Source organism: Genypterus blacodes, unplaced genomic scaffold (assembly GCF_046128005.1).
Source record: "Genypterus blacodes isolate CSIRO-AG114 ecotype Tasmania unplaced genomic scaffold, CSIRO-AGI_Gbla_v1 ptg000214l_1, whole genome shotgun sequence".
In the NCBI taxonomy this organism is placed as follows: domain Eukaryota; kingdom Metazoa; phylum Chordata; class Actinopteri; order Ophidiiformes; family Ophidiidae; genus Genypterus; species Genypterus blacodes.
Window position 1 is genome coordinate 1,845,002 of NW_027467013.1, and position 16,042 is coordinate 1,861,043.

Consider the following 16,042-nt stretch of genomic DNA (forward strand, 5'->3'; position numbering starts at 1 on the left):
TTGAAAGGAAGAATGTTCACTCTGAGTAACACACTTGGGTTATGTGACTGTAAATGGATTTATTCTGGTATGTCAATCAGAGTGAGCCATCTCCCCAAGCGTTTCCTCAACAGACACTTTCATTCCGACGACCACGGAGCAATCCTGCTTCTTCCTTCCAAATATACATCTCACTCACATATTTGCCAGTGTAGAAAAAGCAGTGTGAGAAGTGAGTGCATGTAAATGGAGCCACTGTATTGTACAGCAGGTGATGCAAAGCCTGCATCAGTGATCTTGAGGGAAAACAACAAGAGTTGCTGCTCAGCAGGACATCTGCAGAGGGAGGTCAGAACATCGGCCTGAAAGCTCCATCTGATCACAAACGCCATTATTCATCCTCTAACCATGCTGTGTCAGGGTGAGCCCTGGGAATCTGGCCCACTATTAGTGCTTTGATCCTGCGTGCCCTCGACCAGCACCCGTCCACCCTCCCAGAGGAGCACTCTCCTCTCAATTTATCCTAAATGGCCTGCAGAGACCACAGTGCCGACAAGGCCCACTGTCACCTTGCCCCAGTGCAAAAGGCATTACAGTGATGGCTTTATTTCAGGCAGGAAGAAAGCTAGCAAGATGTCCTTCAAACTAACAAGCACAAATATGTTGCAGGCTGTTATGAGTTCTAACCATGTCAGAACAGACCACATTACATCACGTTGGCTGGATCAACCCTGAACATGAAGCAGTGCCTATGCATAATGCAAACCCATAATGTTCCCCAGAGACAGTCACTCTGATAACAATGTGAATTTATATTTCTGGAATACAGTCAATTCCAATCTGCCTTTGCGAACACAAAAAAGTTTAGAACGTGTGTAGAATGAAGAAGGAGAGACAGAATCTGATGAGAATTATGTTGTAAAGTAACCCTGCAGGCTCAGCAAGAAACGGAGTGCAACTGTTACAAAACAGATTGAAAAGGCACTGAAAAGGCAAAGAACCGAGAGGGAAAAGAAACAAATTTGGGGGAAATAGTTGTGAGATGGATTTGGGAAACAACTGTAAACTCTGCTGAGCTGAAGGAACGGAGCTGAAAAGCAGCCAACAGTGAAACAGGGACGGTCTGCACTAAAACCTGATTCTGGCTGGACCGTTTAGCTGTCCAGCTGAAAAGATTAGAGTTAGGGTAGATCAAACAACATTCTGATTTACAGCTATTTCTCAGTGGATAAGCCAATCAAAGTGTTTTGGCAAAGGTTCCACCCCAGACCGCTGCTGAGTTTCTGATGCTGTATTCTTGCCTATTTGACAGTTTCAGCACATCGCCTGCAACTTACAGCGTCCAGCTTTGAGCAACCAACTCAGCAGTCTTCCCACGTTATATTGAGGGCACATATTAGTCTTCAGTAAACATAGTGTCTTCTTACCAACATCCATGGCTGTTTCCATGAAGCTCTTCTGCCTGGAGGCAAATTCAGCAAGGAGCTTCTGCTGTCTCTCTCTGGCTCTCTGTCGCCTGAAACAAGGAACAAGTGAAATAAAGCCCAGTGTACAATGAGCCAGTGTTCAACTTGACTGAAAAAAACAATTCTTAGTGTGTGTATGTAGGAAACAATGGATGATAATCTATAGTATGTGTGACAGATTTCACACCCGAAAGTGTTATGAGCGCAGCAGGTGTCTCATTTCCAAGTTTTGTTGTGGGAGTTGAAAGGGTTGGTTACTATGGAGGGCTGAGTCCCCATCCTCCAGCCTCACAGGGTGCAGAGCTGACTGTAAATTAGGTCCCTAATAAGAGGACATAAACAAATGCTGACAGGAATCTCACAGCTCAATAATTTTCAGTGATGGCTTCAGGGGCGCCGACAACCAGCCTGAGGAATGGGCAACAGCTTCTCACTGCTCACTGCCACTGACCGCACTGCTGCCTGACGGTTGTCTTGGAAACAGCCCTAGTTCACATGAATGGGCGAGGTGCTACCTCTGTCTTTGTGGGGTAAAGCCAGCCCCAAACGCAGGCCATTATCAAGTGGTTATAGTCCATTCCATCATCATTACAGGTGGGAAATGGGAGACATGAACTAGTGGGGGAATGTGAGGTAAAAGCCAAATTCCACATGACATGACTTTAATTTAGTGGCGGCCCAGGCAGTGCAACAGCGCCACTACCTTCCTGACCTTTATGTGAGCCACATGATCACTGGCTTTTAAGTACAAATGGGGAAAGAGGTGCAGCTAGTTGGATGTTTGGAGCAAATAAAGTAACAAAGTGTGATGTGGCTTTTTCTTTCGTTTTCATTCCCAAGTTAATGTTGATAACTTTGTTTCTACCAGCCAGCACAAATTAACTGCACAATGGAAACGTTTGACAATTACACAATCATTTAAACAAACAAACATTCGGCACTGGGCTATACAGTATATTGACTGATGGCAGCATCTTCCATCCACAGCAGTGTGTAGTTTCTACGATTGCCTTTCCTTCACTTAATTTAATCCTTACAACCGTCTACAGGCAGCAGCATGTTTGTGTTCCATCTGCAGGCTCTAATTTGGAGAAAGTGCTGCATGCATATTAAAAGCTAATATGCACACTGATCCATTGTGGATACATGGACTGAGCAGTGTGCAGCCAGCACCAGGCTGTATCTGACAGAGCTACACGCATCAGTGCAAATCATTGCAGGGGGACGATTGTGACGCTGTGTGCCATTTCCACACATGTAAATTTAATGTTAAGAGGCAACATATGCATTTGGCTGCATGTGTGAAGCTGTTTGTCTTGTGAGCATCCAGACAACAGCACTACTTAGCTACTTCATACCTCCTTCTGCTTCATCTGTGAGTTGCTTGCTGATATTATAGCTCATTCATTCATTGCAAAATTTGTCAAACGTGTATGTACTGTATGTGCTACCACTGCAGATGAAATGTTGAACATGCTGTATATGGGGCACTGCAAATGAAAATACCTGATGGCCAACATGATAAAGAAGACAAACTGTGCACTGGTATGTTACCTCTCTTCTTTATCCATGGCTTTCTTATCAGTGGGGGTGTTCTTCTTTGGTGGCACTGGGGGAGACACTCGTCCACAGATCTCCTGGATGCTCCGCTTGATTTGGCAGCTGCGTGTGGCTGCTTTGGTGAGGATCCTCTCAATGGCGGTGATGCCGTCTCCGTGAGCGTGTCGGCTCGTGTCCATGTCCTCCAGAAAAGAAGCCGACAACGAATTCTGCTTGGACGACAGCTTCTGGTGGAGCTTGATGAGGAGGGACAGCATGCTCTCCCGGATCTCCAGGATCTCCGTCACCAGCTGGGGAGGGGTTCCTGGTGGGACCCAGCGTGCCGAGGAGCCCTTTGGCCTGACAACTTGTGTGGCTTCAGTGTTGCTGCGGTTGATTATCTCCTGGAACTTGCGCCTTCGCTCGGCCACAAGGCTAAACACCTGAGCTTCACGCAGATTCTAAGACAATAAAGAAAAGGAAACAAGTTGCATATTTACAAGTTGATCCACACGGCAATGACAGTTTGAAACAAGTGTTGATGTCATAGTCTAAGAATTCAGCTTTACAGAGCCAATGTGAACACACATTAACACGGGTGTGCAGGTAGAGGAAAAACAAAACGGGAAAAGCTCTTAGGCCAATATTCCATCAAACTCCACAGCATCTTGCAAGAAACACTATCTGTTTGAAATGTCAACATCACTGACAGCCTGGCGGAGTGTGATGGATTGGCAGGTTGCTGCACAGCACCAATAAAAATCTGATTAAATGGCCAATATAAAATTCCAGCTGACGTTTCAAGAAAACCTTTTCGGACCATGTTCCTGAGGAAAATTCTAATCATCCTTAAAAAAAAACAAACACGGGCCATCTGAAGGATTGCCATGACCTGCCCTGACAAAAAGGACCTGAGCTGCACCGTTAAATAAACATACATCATACAGCCCAGTCACGGCAACATCAATCATACTGACGTGCGGTTAAAAAGCGTTTACCCAAACCTGCATTACACACGTAATTAGTTTCAGCAGACCGGAGGGAGGAAACTACTGAAGCACAGCATTACACAAACACACACTCACACACATAACATATCACACCAAGGCAGACCTACTTTGAAATATACAAAAAACAAACAAGCACAAAAGTTTTTTCCTTTAGACAAACTGACAAATGCAGTTGCTAATGACAGTGAAGGCCGTCAGTCCGTTAATGGATCGAAGCGGCGCAAACAGCTACCTCTCTCCAATTCCCTGAAAGACGCCTTGAATTCTGTGGAGCAAGTAAAGCAACATGAAATAGCAAAAATAACGAAAGATGAAATATTAAAAAAGATGTTTCTGTTAGAGCAAACTTAAGTGTTATCATAATTAGTTGCAGTATAGTGAGACTCTAGGTCAGGGGGATCATTACTGTTGCTCTTGTAGATTTTAGAGTAGAAGTAGAAACTAACCAAACCAGTGTGAATTTGAGATGTGATTGTCAACAGGATCCTTGTGAAAAGGACATACGGGTGTTGTTAAGGGAAAGCTCTAGCTTCAGCACTAGTTGCCATAGCCTACATAACATTAATCTGATATTTGGATCAGAAAATCTCTGATAGATACAAACAATTAACAGGATCCTGACCAGCTACATCTCTGTGCTATGGCAGCTGCAATTTCCATGAGCACATGATGAATACAGTCCATCGCTGGCAAAGACCTACTGGCAGCGACCACCCCAGCCCTCCTGTATAAACTGGTCAGCCTGCAGCACTCTGGCATGGGGCACCAGAGCACCAAAGCACAGACTATTAAACTCTACTAAATATTGCTGCTGATATTTTACAATCTCAATTGTGCATAGTGTTTTTAGTGCTTGTTCATAGCTGAACAAGCCGGCAACAATTTCACTATAAAAGCACCCAAGCTTCATCATGTGTAGTGAAGACATCAGAGAGTAAATGAGACCTTTCACACCAGAACCCCATCTTTTCTTAATACTGCTCATCTTTTAAATGTATGCCTTTGTGTTTCCCTTAAGCAACACACGTAGCAGTAAGCAAACCAGCCTTTAGCAGAGCAATCCTGTACCTGGCCAAAGTTGGAGGCTTCAGCGCTGGTGCTAGGAGGGGGCTCCCGCTTCACTTCAGGTGCAGTCTCAGGAACCCGGACCCTCACAAAGTTGATAACATGGTGCAGATTGGAGAGGAGGTTGGTGCCAGGGAACCAGCTGTCGTGGCAGTGCTCCTCAATGCAAGGCTCCTGCAGGCATCAGATACACACTCTGTCAGAGTCTGTCAGGCAGTCTACACAGGGAGCAGATGGCCCTGCTTAAGAGATGACCCTCATATCTCACCTCATCCTGCTTGTTGTCTTGAACCTGGTTGTCCAATCCCAGCTCAATGAGGTACAGCACCATGCACAGCACGTGCTCAGACATGTTCTGATGATCCATCCATATCTGTAACAAATCATACCAAATTAACTGTGAATTGCATATTTAGTAGCCTGTTACAGTTGAATGATGTGGATTGTGACGTTATAATACCAAAGTAACAAACATCCAATACCTCCAATCATTACTAATGATGACCAAACATACCACTGCTTCCATACTAGAAGACTGATATCAATGCATTTCTTAGATTTAGTCGGTAGTTCTTTGCGTGTTCATCATCTACGTTATACAGTATTAGCTGTGAAGGACCGACTTTCATTCATCAACAGATTATTGTCTCATTATCTTGCAAACGGTCAATCGATCTACAAGTCATAATCCCTGAGCAACAAAAGGGTTTCTAAATGAATCCAATGAATAAATGGAGATGCATGGGCAGCATTATAGAGCGTGGATGCTGTTGAAAGGCTCACCTTGTACAGGAGGGTGAATATCACAATGTGCAATGTCTTGCAGTGCAAAAGCTTGACAAGGCCTTTATAACACGGGTGCAGGGGAGTCCTCTCTTTGTAAGGAGGCCAGGGATTCCCAGTGTGGATGCCAGACTGTTTCAAACTAGGAAACACAATCATTCAAGAACAAAGGGAAACAATGATTTAGAACACGGTATTTGACTATAAGGATGTTCTAGCTAAAGGCAATAACAGCTGAGTCACCAGTCAAAGCAAGACAATAAGAGAAATGTGTGTTTGATGATGTGATGGTTACTGTGAAAATTCACCAAACAGAAATCTTATATCTATGCAACAGAACAGCCGGCTACAAAGTCTGACTCTATTAATGATGAAGGGATCACAGTTATATTACACTGGGGCCCGTCTGACAGGCAATCCATCATATTCAAACAGAGCGAATGAGGAACATAAGCTTGGTACCACAGACTGAAGGTGGGCGATGGCAGATTCAATATGCTTCAAGGAGAAATACACACGGCGGCGACTTCATTAGATACAGCACAACCCAATAGAGCATCCCTGCTAAATCCCGTACCTTTGTGAAGCTGATAATGTTCAGTTTTTGTAGACATTGTTCTCTTTTATACCTTGCAATGTCTGACTATCATCTGGGTTTAAACAGTAAAAACTGGCAAATGCTGTAGGAGTCTTTCTGGAAGGTTAACTGACTCACACACACACACACACACAATAAAATACATTGTGATGTAATGTCATGGACAACAAAGGTATGGCAATGCCACCCAGAAATCTCAGTATTAACACCTTCCCTACCACTCTTTCAAGCAAGGAGGCACAGATATCAGCACCCCTTAGTATAATTGGTAACTTCTAGTGATCTGAAAAATTACTATCTCCAGAGTATCACCTTCAACTCTACACACACATTTGTCCTCTGTATCGCAATCAAACAAGACAGATTTGCTCAATTCTATTACCGTTTGGCTTGAATTATTGATTTTCCTCGACGGCTACTCTAATTGCAAGTTAGTCTAGCACTGTGTTGTCCTGACCCTTCTTATCATGTACCTCCATGAGCAGGTGGAAGAGGTTACACTACAACACTGAACACAGCATGATGCAGGTCAGGGGTTCAAGGTGATTTAACATGTACAACCCGCCCAAAAACAATGGAGTCATGTCAAGTAATCAGTAATAAATGTGATAAGTGACAGAAGACGTGGAAATGAGCATCACTGTTGTTTCCATACCTAGATGACGTGCACATTTAAGACATTTATTTTGGAAAAACTGAAGCAGTGTTAACTTACAAGGCAGAGTATCTGTCCAATGCTGACTGGATATCACGCCGATAGACTGTTCTGAGAACAACCATGATGGGGTCAAACTCCTTCTCCCACACGTCCACTGGGGAGGAAGTGAGAGAGATCAGCTTTCTAAGAGCTCCCACAAAGTGACATTGACTTTCCCAGTCTCTCTGTTAGTGGTATAAGCCTGCCCCCAAGTGGCCAGTTGAGGAAAGACTCAGACGTACTACTCCACAGACTTGCCACACTTTTGTGGAGCAGAGCCTTTTCAAGCTTTGAATCAACCTCTTTCCTCCATTTCCACAAACAAATAACAATTTAAATTACTGGGCTAGCCTGAAAATCAAGGCTCTAGATAAAATGACACAAGAAAAGCTTAAAAAGGATGACATTTTGCCTTTCTCAGCAGGTTTGTTTGTAGATATGCATGACTAAGCATTAAGCAAAATATGATCAATAACAAAATAAATGTAATGTAATTTAGGGTTCAAGTGATGTGTAGATTCTTGTCCATTGCCAAAAACGCTAAATGCTTGTATGATTCCTCTACCGGAGACAATGTCCTATATTTAGAAACAGGGACAAAGGGCTTGACGCAACTGCCCTATTTCATACATGATGATGGTATAAATCTCCAAAGAGCTCCTTTTTAATCTAAAACGATTCATGTATCAAGGTTAGAGTGTGGGTTCCATTTAAAAAGGCACAACAACTTTGATCAAATTAGACACAATGATGCCCGGTACTTTCCCATATCCTGTTGTAAGGTAGGTTAGTTTTGACAGTGCTCTGCCTTACTTTTAGTTGTGTACATGCCCTGCTGCATGGAGCCTCCAGGCTCAAACACTGGCGCTTTGAAGTCAGCCACAGCCGAGAGCATTTCCTCAAAGCTGCAGGCCCCTGGTACAATGCCACTCTTTGGGTTGGGATTCTCGGGAATCTGAAAATGCATTCTTAAGGAAAAAAATTGCCATGGATGACTTGATATACTTGCTGGGTTATACATCCTTTGTTGGATAAGTAGTGAAGGATACAAGGTCTAATAGCGCACTGTGTGTACGGTCATTCATGCACAACTGAGAGACCATCTCAGCTCGTAGGATCTCATCGTCTGTCATGCCTGTACATGAGCAGAAGAGAAGGTGGGGACATACACAACATACGTGAATTTATGCAACAGGAATTAGGCAAAGCAACAGAAACCAAAAGACTATTCATGGTGATATTGTTACATACAGTAATGGGCTACCATCTTTATTTGCATGGGGATTCATTCAAATATTTTTGTTTGCTTAACTCATCTGTGTCCTTTGTGTTACTTGTCACAGTCATATGTTTTATCAGTCTAGTGGATATTTATTTTACTGTAATATAGGGTGACTGGTCTTTTGCACACTCTCCCAGTAAGAAGTATGAAACTTGACTTTGCCACCTTACCCAAATGAATGCGAAGACTTGTTAGTATGACCAAGAAACTCAGTGCTCCTTCCAGCATTGGTCTCTCCTGCTCAGAGTCCAGTACAGCGTTCTGGTGCCGAGACGCCATGGTCAACAGGTCGACCACTTTGAACCTGTGAGGGAGAGAAGACCAGATATGGAATGAGCTGAGTGACACTACTTTGGCTGAAATTAAAAATGTGATGTAAACAATATCAATGTGCTTACCTCTCAAAAACACTAGAGATAAAGTAGTCTGGATCTAACCTTGATGCACAAACCTGTTTAAAAAAATAGATGCAGGAGGAACGGAATATAAATAAGGACGATTATAACAAATACATGTAAATGAACCAAAGCCTGGTCTGTGAGTCAGTTGTAACCTGGAGCAGATAGATGTCTGGGTCAATCATGGAGTTGCAAAAGTGAGACTGCACGTAGGTCATGGCCTGTCCTTTGATCTGCAGGCCATTCCGGACCCACATGTTGCTGTGGATCTCCGACAGACTCGCCTGTAGTCACACAGAGAAATGTTGGAATTAACACAGGACTCAAGGACAGAAGATTGGCGGGTGAAAGAGAGAATGTGTTGGTGGTGGGCGTCCAGTACTTGGATTTGGAGAGGATGCACCATGATCTTCATCAGCATCTCCTGGTCAGGGAGGAGGCTGTCGAGGTCCAGCCCCTGGCATTTCACAGCCTAAGAGTGAGAACCAAACCATGACATGTCCACAAACACTGTGCATGTGGAATAGTAATAATTTCGTCCTCTGAAGATCTTCTTACGTACCTTACTGAGGAACATGGCATAGTAGCGGTGGAGTGGCAGATGAAAAGTGACTTGGTTTGGAGCAGGCTATGAGAGAAATGAATTGTTAATAATAGAAATGGAGATCTACAAGCACATCATGCAGCCTGTGTGTCAACATTCAAGTGTGCTTTGTGATCTTACCTCATCAATAAATCCAATGGCATCAAACCAGATCTGGAGCGTCTCCAAGCAGTAGCGTACCACAGTTTTAGTATATTCCTGTGTCTCCTGGGCACAGACAGAACAGCGTCATCAACATACACGTTGCATCAATATATAATGCTCACCAAGAATGCACCTGAAGCTGTAAGAAACAGTGATGGGACTTACTTTGACTTTACAGTGAGTCAAGAGACCCCACATTGGTTGTGCGCAGGCCTCAAGCTCTGCTGCAAATGCTGCATAGTATGTCTGAGACTCGAATTCCACATGTTCATTCAACTCCCGCTTATTCAGGTTCATACCTATCAGAGAAGGAAGCAGTTTCAGTGTCACTTACCATGTTACATGGAATCTAAAGCCTTATACACAAAGAAAAAAAGCAAGATGCAAGGCACTGTACTGTCTACATGCACTGTATGTGTATATAGTAAAGTATAGTAACACTTGTAACTTTGGAAAAGTCACATGAATGTCAAGGAAGAAGATTACAACCAAGAGAAGTGCAGCAGACTTGGTTACAAAGTTAATGACACTTTGCACATAACATCAGTAAGAGGATACTGAAGCCCACTGTGCAAGGGTTAGCTTTATTTTTAGGTTTGTGGCAGAGTCCACGAGACAAGTGAGCAGTAAATCTACAATTCTAAGACAAATAGTCACACACATCATACTACTTACTTTTAATCATTCACTGTGAAAATGCTTCACAATCAATATGTCAATTCAGTGATCATCAATGAGAAGGCAACTTTACCTTGGAAAAATGAGACGAAGCTCATCCACAGCATCAACAGCGAGTGGTCCTCAAGGAACTTTTTTGCAACACTTTGGTGTGAGAGGATGTTAATGAAGTCACTCACTAAAGGCCAGTAAGTGTTGTTCTTCAACAGAGCCTCGCCACAGTTCACCACAACATGGCGACTGTTTTCTTCATCTACAAGACAACCAGGACACAGAGGAATCACATGCAAATTGTTTCAAATGTATATTGGAGAGTAAGACACCAAATCCAACTTGTTTCTAAAGCAATTGAGGTAACGCTCTACGAGTCTTTTGAGAGGTCATCACATCAATTAAAGTCTCTTAAACACTGCTTTACCATCAGGTGAGTTCATATATATTGGATTTCTTACCCTGAAGTTCACTTTTGATAAGGCAACTCTCCATCATATAGAGGAGGACGGTGACCATGATGTCCAGCAGCTGGCACTCCTCAGTGACGTGACGTGCCAACTCCTCGTTGCTGAACAGCTGCACACTGATATGTACAATGCGGTTGGACATGGTATCCGACTCGTGGCTCTTCATCAGTGTTTTCATGATGAATGCATAATGCTGAACGAACGTTTTTGTGAAAGTGATCTGTCAGAGCGGACAGAGGGAGAGAGAGAGAGAGAATCCTGTCATACAAACAATGTTAAAAATGCATCTGGAAACAGTCAACAGCTGGAAAAGGAAAATACCTTGTAGTCTTGATCTGGCAACATGTTTAGTAAGAAGGTGACCATCTTCTGAGGGAACTCATATTTGATAGTCCAAAACAGCAACTCCTCCAAGAAGCATTTATGTTTCAGAGATTCTATAATACATGGGTCTGAGAGAGGAGGAGGCATGAGATAAGATCAGCAGTTCATAAATATATTCCATTCAATTTGTATTAGGGTGTTAAAGAATGACATTTACCTTTGGTGCTGCTGCTCAACTTTACACGCTTTCTCTGGCCGACAGACTGCCCTCCATCTTGATCCTCCTGGATGAGGAAAGGAGGGAAAAAAAGGGGGGGGGGTTGACAATGTTGAAATGGCTGAAATGGATTAATTTAATAAATCATTAGATTAATATATAATGAAATTTATTTTTATATCTGAGTATTATGCTACAGGCCAGGCAAGTGCTGTACCTCTTTAACAGACTCATCTGGGCTTCCTGGTGCAGCAGTTCCTGGGGAAAAAGACAAAAAAAACACAAGAAATCCATAAGTATCAATTAGTAGAATAGGCCATTAGCAGCATGGTGAATGGCTCAAACACATAAATCACAGAGCTGTAACAGTCAGCAAATTTACCAAATGTTCCCATGACAGTATTAGATAGCACAGCCAAATGTGATAGCATTTTAGATGTTTAATATGCCAAGCAATAAGTATTTGGATCGGCATTGTTTTTGATATCAAACGTGTGTGTCTTACTCAACATGAGATACTCAGCAACATTGCCTGGGCAAAGCAGAGTCAGCGTGCCAATGTCATTGTTTTAGTATGAATAATTAAGGATTCTGCCCTACAATATGTTCACAAGTTATAGCAGAGAAGCCAAAGACATTGTTCTGAATTCTGTGTGGCTTGGACCTCTTAAGAAACGGGTGCAGATAATCATTTGAGCCTAAGTGTACAGATGATCTTACCTAATAAGGCCAGTGCCTGCGCACCACCTTCAGCTCCATCAGCAGAAGCACCTTGGGCTTTCTCCTCCACAGACACCAGACCAGAATTCTTCAGTGCTGATAAATATTTGTCATAGTTTTTTTTCGCAAACGCGTTCTCTTCTTGACCTGCAACGGAAGCGAAAATGCGAAATGACAAGACAATCAGAAGTAAATGGGTTCCGGGGGGAAACTTATATTAGGTTTTCTGATGCAGACTGCACGGGTCCGCAGGCCAAAAAGATATCAATATTTAACTCAATAGAAGATTTATTTATCCCCTCCGAGTTTTGTTCATTTCTACAGGTGCTGCAGAAAATGAGGGGAAATGCGATCCTATGAAGAGCTGCAATCACACTGCCACTGCTAAATTAAATACAACACTACAGTTTATTCATATTATCGATAACGTCCAGGACAAAAATCCCCTAAAACATTCTAACAGAAGCTCTCGGGGCCCAGTGTAGATAGTTACCCATGCTCAAGTCTTTATATTTCTGCTGATTGGTCAGGATCTTTGTCAGCACAGTGCGCATTGCCCCTCCCATCTTTGTGAGCTCCTCCAAGAAGGAGATCTGAGGCTCCAGCTGCTGCAGGACTTTCTGTAGATCTCGTTCAGTCGAGGTGTCTGTCAGAGTCAGATAAGAGATATAAGCATGATATAGGGCGAGTTGGAAACATGTTCTGTGAGGTAGAAAGCATACAAACACTGACATCCAGCTAGAAGCACACAGACAGTTACTTAGCCAGTCTGACATTGGACTTTAAAAGGCAACAAGAGAGTTCATGATCACACCAGATCATTAGAGGATGTGATATGTGGACTGAATGGGAAAATGTGTTTAATTTGACAATGCCAACTTGGTATTCCTTTGAGGGTTGCTGCTCTATAACGTTTACACATCTGAGCAATTCTAAAATTGTGCTATGCCTCGTTCCTTAGGAGAATACGTCAGCACTTAATGTAATTTCCTATTGTTCAACTTTTGTTAAACCTGGCAAGTGGAACAAAGAATAAAAAAACTGTTATCATTTGTGTTTTCACCTGGTTCAGTGTAGCCATCCCTCAGGTACTGTATGACACAAAGGATAAAGCGAGGAAGAATCATCTCAGACATCACCAGAAGATCCTGAGGTACTGAGGGAATATTTTCCCCTGTTCTTAACCGGTGCCGTCTGCAAAACCTGTAATGGAAACCACATTGACTTTAACAGTTCACAGAAATACAAGCAAATATTTCTCTGGTGGTTTCTAATTGACCTCTGACTAAATGTTTGATTTGTATTTTTTCCAAAATGTTAACGATTAAGGCAAACCGGTTGAACCAGAAACTATGCTTGATACAGAAGTTCAGAAGCTATGAATGACTGTCAAAATGTCAGGCTGGGATTGGGCATAAGAATAAAACAGTTATGATTAGATCTCGAGACATTAACGATCAGCATATAGTGGAAAATGGTAATTGAAATAGTAATTTTGCCTCAACTATTGTGGGCACACCATCTTGTTCATATTACTTAAACATCAATTTTACTGATATGGAAAAGGTTGGCAACAAATTGAAAGCAGCAACAACAGCTAAGGAGAGATGAAATCCTGTCTTTTCGGAAATAATGAACAAATTAATAGATGGGGACAATAAGAAATCCCCACCACAAGATAAATAATGTGTGGCCTTGACATGTAAAAGCAAATGTAATAAAGCTGCACCAGTTGCCCCCCAGACTGGACTCCCAGACAGGCAGCGTCCTGGCACTACTAGAGTACGTGCATCAGTCTGTAGGTCTCTGTCTCTGGCTTACAGGTGTTACGTCAATGATTACTTGTCCAAGCCACCTTTAACATGAGATGGAAACTTGTCGTTGTTGTTCCCTAAGCCAATATGAGCTCAGTGATTTCATTACTGTAATAGACAGGAGGAGGAAACCCTGCCCTTGGGTCAGGTGCAGCCATTAGCTGTGCATGAAGACCACACCTTACTGCAAGTTGTTTGTGGCCAAAACTCACAACTAGTGTTTTATTAGAGCAGAATGATGCTTCAGATAATGAGATGATGAAGATGATGTGTGAGCTGTGGCTTGGGAGGGGTGCAGTCAGGTGGTCGGCAGAGGTCTGATCATTCATCTACTCAAAACATGAACCACCTGCATGTACTGCAGGCGTCCACACGTTGAAAAAAAACTACTGGTGTTACACAATTACATACACGGCAATGATAAATTAATAATTGATGTATTCTTGTATCAGGATATCGACTTCGAACAGCTTTAACTGCCGTCTCTGCTGGCTAACTACTTGCTAACCCTCCAAGCAGAGCTGCTATGTCCATGATTTCGTGAGAAATTAGAGCGGCGTCGAAGTATTTCTCCGTGTATCCGAGTAACAGACTACAGGCGGGCTGGGCTGAAGCTCACACTGACTCTGCAGATTAGAAAGGGTAGCTAAGCACAGTGAGTCATGTTAGCTCACTTCCAAAAGAGACCTGTCAAAACGAAGCGTTAGCATTAGCGTAGCATAGCTGGGCTAGCGGCTAGCTTGGACTTACCCACTCTCTCGCATGACATTACCGTCTCCACAGTCACAGGCCCCACCAGCTTGGCTCCGGAACATGTTGAAGTCATGGCCTGTGTGGTCTCCGTTATTAAAACACTCCGCACACAATGACATGCACGGAGAAATGCCACAGGTCCGGCATCGATACGCCACGAAATTCGCTGTCCAAACCAAGCCGCACAGAGTCGCGTTATCATAGGAGCGGACCGTTTTGCAGAACTCCTCGAATCCCTCCCCACCTGCAATCAGGCATTTACACCAGTCAAGAGCGTCTGTGTCCGCCGCTGGTTTTTCTGGATCCAGCACAGCATCGAGCAGCTCCTGTAGATGCCGGACTCCGGAGCTATTGTCAGTCCGGTTTACGTCTGCTTTTAGGTGAGCAGCAGTTGCTTTCTTGTCCAGGCGCAGCAGCGACGCCGCCATCATGCACTCTGGCTTGTTGTTCACAATTTATTTTTGTTGTCTTGTTTCCATGTTCTCGGGCCTTCTCGCGATACTATTCCAGTGCGTCGTTGTCGTAGGCTGATGGGATTCTAGAAGTAAGTTACGCTACTTACGCTATAATACTTAGTCAAATGACCAACGAACGAAACACAGTTGTGTACACTTTATGTGGTCGTTGAAATAATAATAATAATAATAATAATAATAATAATAATAATAATATAATAATAATAATAATAATAATAATAATAATAATAATAATAATAATAATAATATATTTTCTTCACTGTGTTAATCTAATTAATTAGGAGGCATCAGTGTATTTAGGGCTGTATTGTCTTTCTCCGTTTATTATAAGCAGTGACTATATGCAAAATATTTCTAAACCCGTAAAGATGATGCAGTGTACTGAAACGTTGAAAGTCTGGACGTAGACGCGAGTTTGCGCATATGTGGTCCAAATCCAGTCTGACGCCATAGTGCGGCGCGTGGTCCAAATCGGCTCGCCACAAGGTTGCGCTCACTTCTACTGAAGTTAAACTGACATCCAGGGAAGTTATGCGGGTGAACGGAGGACAAGGAACAGAGTTTAAATGAGTTTGTGTGGAGAAAAGATCCAAAAAATGTCTAAAGTCCAAAAGCTGAGCTCACTGGAGGGACAGCGACCAACTGCGGCTGTGGAAAAGCTCCTAGGAGAGATAGAAGCTTTAGAAGAGGAATTTTCCCAGTCACAGCAGGAGAACGACAGACTACGAAAACGACTGATTGACCCTCTCAACCCAGAAGTTCAGTTACACAGGATAGGTTTGTTCACTTTTGAATATGTTCTTACAAAAAATAAATACCACATGCACTAATGTCACACCCGGGCATCAGTGCACACACACATCTCCATGACAACAGGATTTCCACCCCACCATCCATTTTGAGGAGGAGGAGACTTTGTTAATTCCTCAACAATTTGTCAGGGCTGTGCCAGATGAACCACACCACTGCCTTTTTAGATTTTAGATTTAAAAGACTATCCTCTTTCTCCAGCACTCCTCCTGACTAACGACTTC

General features: G+C 43.0%; 1 protein-coding gene across 1 annotated transcript in view; it reads right to left on the reverse strand.

Moving 5' to 3' along the window:
• ubr3 (ubiquitin protein ligase E3 component n-recognin 3) overlaps positions 1 to 15,012 on the reverse strand; it is a 31,734-nt gene extending 16,722 nt beyond the window's left edge. The window contains exons 1-24 of the mRNA XM_076169849.1: positions 14,530 to 15,012; positions 13,029 to 13,168; positions 12,459 to 12,611; positions 11,966 to 12,112; positions 11,463 to 11,503; positions 11,246 to 11,312; positions 11,026 to 11,156; positions 10,696 to 10,924; positions 10,317 to 10,496; positions 9,731 to 9,864; positions 9,542 to 9,628; positions 9,380 to 9,445; positions 9,200 to 9,289; positions 8,973 to 9,101; positions 8,818 to 8,870; positions 8,590 to 8,723; positions 8,187 to 8,272; positions 7,951 to 8,092; positions 7,156 to 7,252; positions 5,843 to 5,984; positions 5,328 to 5,432; positions 5,063 to 5,233; positions 3,000 to 3,445; positions 1,407 to 1,495 (exon numbers count right to left, since the gene is read on the reverse strand). Coding sequence (XP_076025964.1) covers positions 1,407 to 1,495; positions 3,000 to 3,445; positions 5,063 to 5,233; positions 5,328 to 5,432; positions 5,843 to 5,984; positions 7,156 to 7,252; positions 7,951 to 8,092; positions 8,187 to 8,272; positions 8,590 to 8,723; positions 8,818 to 8,870; positions 8,973 to 9,101; positions 9,200 to 9,289; positions 9,380 to 9,445; positions 9,542 to 9,628; positions 9,731 to 9,864; positions 10,317 to 10,496; positions 10,696 to 10,924; positions 11,026 to 11,156; positions 11,246 to 11,312; positions 11,463 to 11,503; positions 11,966 to 12,112; positions 12,459 to 12,611; positions 13,029 to 13,168; positions 14,530 to 14,963 — 3,493 coding nt within the window. The 5' untranslated portion in view covers positions 14,964 to 15,012. The remainder of the gene's footprint in view (positions 1 to 1,406; positions 1,496 to 2,999; positions 3,446 to 5,062; positions 5,234 to 5,327; positions 5,433 to 5,842; positions 5,985 to 7,155; positions 7,253 to 7,950; positions 8,093 to 8,186; positions 8,273 to 8,589; positions 8,724 to 8,817; positions 8,871 to 8,972; positions 9,102 to 9,199; positions 9,290 to 9,379; positions 9,446 to 9,541; positions 9,629 to 9,730; positions 9,865 to 10,316; positions 10,497 to 10,695; positions 10,925 to 11,025; positions 11,157 to 11,245; positions 11,313 to 11,462; positions 11,504 to 11,965; positions 12,113 to 12,458; positions 12,612 to 13,028; positions 13,169 to 14,529) is intronic.
• Positions 15,013 to 16,042: the final 1,030 nt, after the last annotated feature.